This window comes from Salvelinus sp. IW2-2015, linkage group LG3 (assembly GCF_002910315.2).
Source record: "Salvelinus sp. IW2-2015 linkage group LG3, ASM291031v2, whole genome shotgun sequence".
Classification (NCBI taxonomy): Eukaryota; Metazoa; Chordata; class Actinopteri; order Salmoniformes; family Salmonidae; genus Salvelinus; species Salvelinus sp. IW2-2015.
This window is the reverse complement of record NC_036840.1, coordinates 30,930,816-30,940,937: the sequence shown is the minus strand read 5'-3', so window position 1 is coordinate 30,940,937 and position 10,122 is coordinate 30,930,816. Positions and strand designations below refer to the sequence as shown.

The following is a 10,122-nucleotide window of genomic DNA, read 5'->3' as shown; positions in this document are numbered from 1 at the left end:
TAGTTATCTATTTTGGGGCTCATAATATGTTGTTCGATTTGATAAGAATGGTGTATGAATGATTATGTTGATTCAATTACTATTTGGGGAAATGTTTGAATATATTGACATCCAGTTGTAGGCTAATTGATACTTAAAAAAAACAAACATCTAATAGCAGACTGTTTATCATGTTGGATATATTGGATAATGTTACAGTATTGAGTGCTCCACTCAACACTGTTGCGAGAGTGCAAGTAAATGTATGTTGACTGTTCATGCTGGGAGCTGGGTCTAGTCATCAATGGTTTGAAGGCATGGGGTAATAATCTCTTGCCTATGTGGGGAAGTTGTGAGGTGGTTTTACTCGAGTCCATGCATTGGTTCTCTGCGCGTGTGCGTTGTCTCATTGGTTCTCTTCCCTCTGCTCTGTCTGTCTCTTGTCAGTGCACAAAACAGCGCATGCGTCTTACTTTGCTCCTCAGTCTGAAACTCGGGGGTTGAGTTCAATTAGGAGAGACCATGTCCGCCATCAGCCATTTGCACTCCTATATCTTCTCATTTAGAACAAATTCTCGATGAAATAGCGGTTGCACGCGGCCTCAAGAATGGCCACGTCGGTGAGTACACTGCTCGCGACCATGCTTAGGCAGGGTGTGTTCCAACGTATTGTTTTCTTTGCTCGAAGAAGGCGGTATTGCCCGGTGCGTCTGAGCCGAAGATTTCCAGCCATATTTATATTGATATTCAAGTACAGTAGAACTAACGTTAGTTGAGCAGCGAAGCGCGTCTAGAATGTTGCATATCTCACGTATAAAGTATGTTTGCAAAAGTGATGCTTGGATAGTAAAATCATGAAAAAAAGTATACCCTGGCAAATTACAGTCTCCTTGTAATAGTTTTTCGGCGTTCAACATTATTTGCCATTTGTAGCCTAGGCTACTTCATGAACATAAATGTCTTTATAGTGTAGGGGAGGCTATAGACACCTTGCTTTCTTTGCTGAAATGCAAAGCAGGATAGAGTGCAAGTGATTGAGTAGACCTATCAAATCGAAACATGTTAACGTGTGATTGTTTTATTTAATTTATTCCACGCATTGAGGCTGACACGGGTGTCTATTGAGACAATGTATGGTTTTACTCGTGGATAGATTTAGGTAGGTTGTACAACATGCAATGATACCAGCCTCCGATTGGCAACAATATGTGATATGATTTTGGATGTTCTAGGGTGCTGTTCAGGTGAAACTAGAACTCGGACATCGTGCCCAGGTCAGAAAGAAACCCACCGTGGAAGGCTTTACGCACGACTGGATGGTGTTTGTCCGAGGACCAGAGCACAGCAACATTCAGCACTTTGTGGAAAAAGTCGTTTTTCACCTGCACGAAAGCTTCCCAAGACCAAAACGAGGTAGGCATATCATTTACCCTGCTTTTTGAGTTTTACTGTCGTAAAATAATAGACTGCTTGATTTGTAAAGCAAAGCTTATAGCAATAGCCTACCACTCCGGACAAATTAAGCCTATTGATTTGTGTGCGCGACCATCCTTGGCGGTTCATTGAAAATACTTTGTTTTTGTTATAGCCTTCACTTTGCAAAGTTTGTAAATGGACCCCCCCCCCCCCAAAAAAAAACTTGCTTAATTCATTTGAACATGCCCACCTGTAGCGCATGCACAATTAATTAGATGCGCTATTGGATAATTTATACTGTAAACATCTTTGATCGTCATAGGATAGAGTTCCCCATATGTGTATCTCTACAATTAAAACATAACCCGAGAGTTTAGATTAAAGCATTATTGTTTTCTTTTGTAAACCAGTTTTAGTAGAATAGGTTACTAATTCCACCCCACACGTTTTATTAAAAAAATGGTGAGCGTAAACTACAAACTGTAACAACGTTGCTAGGTGTGGCAGTAATAACTAGAAAGGCTAAATGTGACTACTACCCAGCATTTGGTAATGGTAAACATAAGAGGGCTTGTTCAAACAGTGGAGAGCATAGTGGTTGTTTAAGCTTCTGGCATGGCTGGTAGGGATCAATTATACTATTTGTTGGTTTGGTATTTTTACCTCCTTTCCTGCTGGTGTGTTTGAGTGTTGTTTGGTGTGAATAATGCAGGGAAATGTGCCAAAGTCGATGCCTTGGAGAGACCCTGTCATATTAATTACATGCGACTCGGATTACCAGGGAACATTTGCAGTTTATTGGGAACAGTTGTAAGATCATGCTGTTATTCATTCAACCACCATTCATTCATTACTCTCAACAGTCTGAAGAATAGTCATTGCATCAAGAAAAATATGCATTATGCAATGTACAAAATGGGTCTAAAAGCAATGAGTTCATAGCCTACTGGGTGCAGGAGAACCACTGTCTTTTACTATATAAATAAAGTATTTTGAGTAGACTATTCTTTGTTAAAACTCTTATACTTTTATGCTTTCACCCCTATATAGTATAAATATTAGTGACTTGATTGTCCATTTTTGTAGGCTGTTAAACAACCTGCCAACGACTTCTAGTGTCACACAGTGATGTTGTTGCATGGGCAGTTGGACTAGATAGCCCTCTCAAAGGCTACACATCACATACCTGTTATGTTATCCAGGGAGTTTTACAGTTCACAACATGGTGTCATTGTGATGTTTACCAGTATCCCCTGTAAGTGTCTGACGTGTTCCATTGACAGCTGGCCCCTGTGTGCTTTCATGATGTTACCAATACCCTATAGAAGCAAAGTGATCTGATTTTCACTCCTGTTTCTAAAATTCAAAAATGTCACAGGAATTGTCACAGTGTGATTGGATGAATGACATAGCCTATTACAATATTCATTAAAAGGCTGGTAGATTTGAACACAAGACAACCATAGAACCAGCCAGCCACCACCATAAGGTTGTTTTGCTGGTGCTTCTTATGCTTGGTCTCTGTTCACTGGTGCAGGTAGGCTACAGTCTGTCGTACATGGTTGACTGTACAAACCCCTCTCTGCCAACCCCCCCCCCCCCCCCCCCCCTCCACACACACACAACCACCAAAGGCTGCTTTTGAGTCTGCTCTTTGTGGTGTAGAGACAACAGCTTGTTAGACTAGTGCCAAGGAACGAGGTTGAAATCAGTTAAAAGAGAGAAGCTTTGTTTCTTTCACTGCGAGAATACTGAAAAAACGATCTAATTGTAAGTTGTCTTGCTACTGGACTTTTGAATACAAAAATAAACAGTTGCTGGTAAATGTTTAGTTATTTTGTCATAACACCAATGTCACGTACTGTTTCATCTGTAATAGCTGAGCTACAGAGCTTCATTTGAACATGGTGGCAAGTGAAATAGATGTACTTCATATGATGTATTTGGTTACGAATCCACCTTGACCATCAGTTTCCTGCTAAGTCATTTAGCAAATCAGTGTTCTGTCAATAAACTGGAAAGTCTGGCCATTTACATGCGTGTTGAAAAGAAACCCTATTTTTCCCATTTCAACGGGCATAAATCTATAGTGTGTAAATAGAGGAGAGGGGGTCAAGGCAAGGGCTAGTATACAAAGTGTTGCTTGTACTTGATGCTCCAAAGTGCTGCTGCTTGCATGCTTCAATGCATGCAGTGAATTCTTGAGGCGTATGCAACCGATCTCTTCCCTAGTCTGAACACCTGACTGGAGAGGAGAGTTTGGTTAGCGAAAGTACTTATTATCATCCAGTACTCTGATTTTATGGCATAGGAATAGATGCATTTCAAAGCTCATGAGAACAGATGAGGCGTTTTATTTCTACCGGTGTGTGTGTGTGAACTTCAAGCTAAACGCGTTCCTGATATGGAAACGGCACTGCGTGAGATGTATGTTCTGAAGAAGGACCTTTGATGACGAGGTGAGCACAGTGAGAGTACCCCCCCACACCCCTTCTTGATAAATGTTGTGCTGGGCCTGGAGAAAATGTCCCAAAAACCCATCAGAAAGATGCTTAACCTCGTGTAAATCACCTGATGACACATGCCATGAGATCCTAGCCCAGTCCCAAGGAGGTGAATGGTATTCTGGTACTTCTGTGTGTTTTCACATGGTGGCAAATTGCCAGCCTAAGTACTTCCTTATTTCTTTGGAAGGGTTTTGTATAAAACATAGACACAATACATTTGGGTGCATGGGTAATGAGTGACCTATTTCTTTTGAGGCAGTTTTTGGGAAATGAGCAGTGTTTCCATCATTGGGTATAGTGGTTCATTGTTACCCTCTTGTCGGCACAAGTGCTGTCTCACTTATCAAAACGTGGTGTTGCCTACAGTGACATTCGTTACATTTTTTTAAGGCAAGCTCAGAGTTTTCAGGCTAGGCCATGGTTTTAAATTCTTCCAGCCTTGCTTAAACTCGTTTGAAAATGAAAGCACATTTGGATTTTGTTTGCAAGGATGATGTAGCTTATCACTGAATTTGACCAATTGGCACTCTCCTTTTAGGCTGAAACCTGCCTTGGCAAGTTCATTCTGTATCATGGTTAGCAAACTACCGTATCACAGGTCTTGTTCTGAAACTTGGTATCTACCTGTTAGGGGAGTTTACCTGTGTTTGGATAGTACACCTACATTTGACAACAGTAGATAGATACTCTTATGTTATGACAGGATACATTTAGCATATGTAGAATTGAATGAATCGAGCTTGAAGACTCTTCAGGAGCCGTGTGGCATCGGCACCCTCTCTCTGTTGGGTACAAGAGACGTCCACAAGCCGTCTTCAGCCCAGCTGAAGCCCCCCACCCCTACCCCTCCGGTACCTTTGATCAACATTGGGCCCCTGACGGGCGAAGCCAAAGAAATTGAGGGGAAACCTTGTAACATAGACAAGCATGTGTTTGACAGTTTTAATACTAACAGTCTCGCAGAGTGGTCTCATAAGGGCGCAGCTGCCTGCCCCTACTCCTGCAGAGACGCACAGACACTCCTTCCAAGGAGGTGCAGCTCGGCATTAGGTCAAGAATGTGCAGCTCAGCATTAGGTCACTCTTCCACTTTCTCTCTTTCTTCCCTCTTTCTTTCTCACTTCCCTCTTTTCTTGTGAGGCGGCTAAACGCTGGCTATACTGTTTTAATATAGTCCGTCTTGCAGCTGTTGTGGATTACACCGGTGCCTTCTCCTCACTTGAAAGGGAATCTTTTCACTCACCTTGCTTTGAAAAATGTATTGTGGATGGTTATACTTTTTAACCATCCTAAATGTGAAAAATGTGGCATAAATGTAGAGTAAGGCAGGCTATATGTGAATTAGGAAGAAAAATAAAATGGCTAACATTTGTCACAACAGGAGTGGTCAGTTACTGTCCCCATTCTCCACTGTGCTGCTCTCTCGGTTAAAGCTTCCAATTTGGAGTTTTATGGCCAGCAAGACATTTAAACGGACCTGAAGAAAATGGCTATGATTGGCTGCCATGCTGTGTAGCCTTGGAAACCTGATATTTAGTGCTGTGAGAAGGAGTGTAAGACCGACCCCATCCCAAAATAAATGGACTGGAACATGGTTTGGTCGGCCATTTTTACATTGGGCTCCACCTGTCAAAGCATACATGACTTGATTCTGTCATTGTATACTTCTCTGAACAAAATGTATTTGTATCATGGTAAAGTAGTCTATTTTTGCATAAAGAATGATAAGTCAGTGTGTCATGTAGGCATATTCATGATATTCATATTCACCGATATTCAGAATGACGAGGGATTAATTTCATTCACTGGCCATTTTGCCTGTCATTTCAGGTTCTGAAATGAGCACTTACTCATATGCAGTGTTTGCTGTAAGGGTGCTCTCACCTGCTTCAAAGCCAGTGGGGAATAGCTGGCCTTTTCCCATTACTCCTCAGTCATAATCGTAATTCAAAACCTCAGTGACAGTTTTAAGGCCTGATGGTAATATATCATGACTGTTGGCTCTATGGGAAGTTTGATTTATTGATTTTTAGGGAGCTGAGCGGGTCACATTTGTGTCACTCTCTAAATCTATTTCCCTGTGAAACGATTCCAGTGAACTGATGTTTCACACTGGCAGAGACGTCAACAAGGTATTGGTCAAAACGGGCTCTCGGTGCGTTGTTCCGAATCTTAAATCTTATCTTCTGTTCCTATTTTTTGCTTAACCAGCCTTTCATTTTCTACTTGTTTGGACGGTTCTAGCTCACATCACTTTTTTCTCCCCTGGCCATGATGTGGTGCTTAGGAAGCGAACTGGAGACGTTGCTGTAGCTCTCCTCTCACGTTCCCACACAGCTGCACTGATTTTCAGTTTCAGTCCAGGAGGGGAAGCTGCTTCTTCTCAACACATTAAAATGAATGATGCAACAGTCTGTGAAGTCACAGTGCCGCTTCATTATCGCCGGCAGTTGGGTCCTGGCGTTCAGGTGTTGCCGTGGCGACGGCCGCTGCGAATGGCATCGCTGTCGTCTCGGTGGAGCTCACCAACCTCGAAGTTGGGTCTGGACTGGAACCGAGAATGGGCTATTTTTGTATTGCGCTCCAATGGCACTCTATTTGGCACTTGCACTCTATTTGGTGCCATTTAATCAAATCAATTTTGTCATATGCTTTGTAAAAAAACAGGTTTTGACTAACAGTGACATGATTATTTAACGGTCATTTTCCAACAATTCAGAGTTAAAGATGAGAAAAAATATACAAAGAATAACAATAACAAGTAAAAATAACATGGCTATATACAGAGTACCAGTACCGAGTCAATATGCAGGGGTATGAGGTAGCTATGTATATATAGGTAGGGGTAAATTTGAATTGGTGCAATAATGGGTCTATGCAATTTTATTGTGTTTTGAGATGCCTCATAAGATGTGCAGGTAATATTTAATGAATAGTGTCACCTAAAAGGGATACTTTGGGATTTTGCCAATGAGGCCCTTCCTCAGAATCAGATGAACTTTTGGATACCATTTATTATGTCTGCCTAGTATGTAGGAAGTTAGAATTGGCTTGTGAAACCACCTCTAACTAGCGTTACCCATAGACTTCCAGTCAGAATGCTATCTGAAAGCAGATACCCATAGACTTCCAGTCAGAATGCTATCTGAAAGCAGATACCCATAGACTTCCAGACATTATGCTCACGCCAGTTTGCAATTGCGCTAGAGCTAGTTAGCAACTTGCTTCAAACTGCACGCAGAGGCATAAAAATTGTATCCATGAGTTCATCTGACTCTGGGGAAGTAGATAAAAGGCCTCGGGATTACGCGGGCGGAATGGGGGAGTTGACAGAAGCGTTAATGGATCTTTCTGTGGAAACAGACTGACAGTGAAGGGCTCTTTTCAGGCTCTTTGTTATTATTCTGTAAAAGAAGCTCTCCGATAACCAGATTAAATAAACTAAGCGCACACACACACCTGTCCCTATTCCCTCCATAGTGGTGGCTTAGCTTAATGATTGGGTCAGTATGTTGGACCCTTGGGCCTCTCCTGAGCCCCTGAAGTTGTAGCATGAAGCCTTAACGTTCCACATCCTCTCTTTGCGTTTCCCCATCATTATTTTGTGGCGTGTGTGTGTGTGTGCACATACCACATAAGTCAAGTGACTGGAGTAACCCATACATGATCTCCTCAGGCTAAACATGTCTTAGATGTTGCGTTCCTTTCCTCCTTTTGCTGTGGGTTCCCGAATGTGATCTTGTCTGGCTTTGATATTGATGGCCATATTGTCTTTGTCTGCAGCGTAGAACATTCTGATTCGTTTAGGGGAGTATGGCTTTGGAGATTGTGGTAACCTAGATTTATGGTTCAATTTGTAGTCAAATTTAAATGTTCAAGTTTGTCAGGATATTGGGAGTGAGGGTGAATGTGTGTGTGACTATGCCTGTGTTTTACTAGTGGTAATGACTTTCTGAAGGGGTATTACGAGACAAATAACTTTCAAGTGTTAATGGATGTTAACCCTCCAGATTCTAAGCCGGGTGTTCAGGGGTCTACTAAGCTAACATATGGAATTGTTTTAAGATGGTCATACCAAGGATCATTTATATTTGATTTGACCCCTTAAGGTATCAAAAAAAAAAATATATATAATTATTTGATGAAACATTGAATTTGGCCTTACTGCTATTAGCCCATAGAAACGCATTGAATAACCGATTCATGCATGGATAAGCAGATGGTTAAAAAAAAAATATATATATATACACTGCTCAAAAAAATAAAGGGAACACTTTAACAGCACAATGTAACTCCAAGTCAATCATACTTCTGTGAAATCAAACTGTCCACTTAGGAAGCAACACTGATTGACAATAAATTTCACATGCTGTTGTGCAAATGGAATAGACAAAAGGTGGAAATTATAGGCAATTAGCAGACACCCCCAATAAAGGAGTGGTTCTGCAGGTGGTGACCACAGACCACTTCTCAGTTCCTATGCTTCTTGGCTGATGTTTTGGTCACTTTTGAATGCTGGCGGTGCTTTCCTTTCACTCTAGTGGTAGCATGAGACGGAGTCTACAACCCACACAAGTGGCTCAGGTAGTGCAGCTCATCCAGGATGGCACATCAATGCGAGCTGTGGCAAGAAGGTTTGCTGTGTCTGTCAGCATAGTGTCCAGAGCATGGAGGCGCTACCAGCAGCCAGGCCAGTACATCAGGAGACGTGGAGGAGGCCGTAGGAGGGCAACAACCCAGCAGCAGGACCGCTACCTCCGCCTTTGTGCAAGAGGGAACACTGCCAGAGCCCTGCAAAATGACCTCCAGCAGGCCCAAATGTGCATGTGTCAGCATATGGTCTCACAAGGGGTCTGAGGATCTCATCTCGGTACCTAATGGCAGTCAGGCTACCTCTGGCGAGCACATGGAGGGCTGTGCGGCCTCACAAAGAAATGCCACCCCACACCATGACTGACCCACGCCAAACCGGTCATGCTGGAGGATGTTGCAGGCAGCAGAACGTTCTCCATGGCGTCTCCAGACTCTGTCACGTCTGTCACATGTGCTCAGTGTGAACCTGCTTTCATCTGTGAAGAGCACAGGGCGCCAGTGGCGAATTTGCCAATCTTGGTGTTCTCTGGCAAATGCCAAACATCCTGCACGGTGTTGGGCTGTAAGCACAACCCCCACATGTGGACGTCGGGCCCTCATACCACCCTCATGGAGTCTGTTTCTGACCGTTTGAGCAGACACATGCACATTTGTGGCCTGCTGGAGGTCATTTTGCTCGCATTGATGTGCCATCCTGGATGAGCTGCACTACCTGAGCCACTTGTGTGGGTTGTAGACTCCGTCTCATGCTACCACTAGAGTGAAAACACCGCCAGCATTCAAAAGTGACCAAAACATCAGCCAGGAAGCATAGGAACTGAGAAGTGGTCTGTGGTCACTACCTGCAGAATCACCCCTTTATTGGGGGTGTCTTGCTAATTGCCTATAATTTCCCACTTTTGTCTATACCATTTGCACAACAGCATGTGAAATTTATTGTCAATCAGTGTTGCTTCCTAAGTGGACAGTTTGATTTCACAGAAGTGTGTTGACTTGGAGTTACATTGTGTTGTTTAAGTGTTCCCTTTATTTTTTGAGCAGTGTGTGTGTATATACATACATACATACATACATACAGTGGGGAGAACAAGTATTTGATACACTGCCGATTTTGCAGGTTTTCCTACTTACAAAGCATGTAGAGGTCAAATTTTTTATCATAGGTACACTTCAACTGTGAGAGACGGAAATCTAAAACAAAAATCCAGAAAATCACATTGTATGATTTTTAAGTAATTAATTTGCATTTTATTGCATGACATAAGTATTTGATACATCAGAAAAGCAGAACTTAATATTTGGTACAGGAACCTTTGTTTGCAATTACAGAGATCATACGTTTCCTGTAGTTCTTGACCATGTTTGCACACACTGCAGCAGGGATTTTGGCCATCTCCCTACAGCCTTCTCCAGATCCTTCAGATTTCGGGGCTGTCGCTGGGCAATACGGACTTTCAGCTCCCTCCAAAGATTTTCTATTGGGTTCAGGTCTGGAGACTGGCTATTCCACTCCAGGACCTTGAGATGCTTCTTACGGAGCCACTCCTTAGTTGCCCTGGCTGTGTGTTTCGGGTCGTTGTCATGCTGGAAGATCCAGCCACGACCATCTTCAATGCTCTTACTGAGGA

General features: G+C 42.7%; 1 protein-coding gene across 1 annotated transcript in view; it reads left to right on the top strand.

Moving 5' to 3' along the window:
- Nucleotides 1-421: 421 nt before the first annotated feature.
- The window catches only part of LOC111954480 (protein AF-9), a 57,175-nt gene continuing 47,474 nt past the window's right edge, over nt 422-10,122 (top strand). The window contains exons 1-2 of the mRNA XM_023974259.2: nt 422-599; nt 1,212-1,392. Of these exons, the coding sequence (XP_023830027.1) occupies nt 588-599; nt 1,212-1,392 (193 nt within the window). The 5' untranslated portion in view covers nt 422-587. The remainder of the gene's footprint in view (nt 600-1,211; nt 1,393-10,122) is intronic.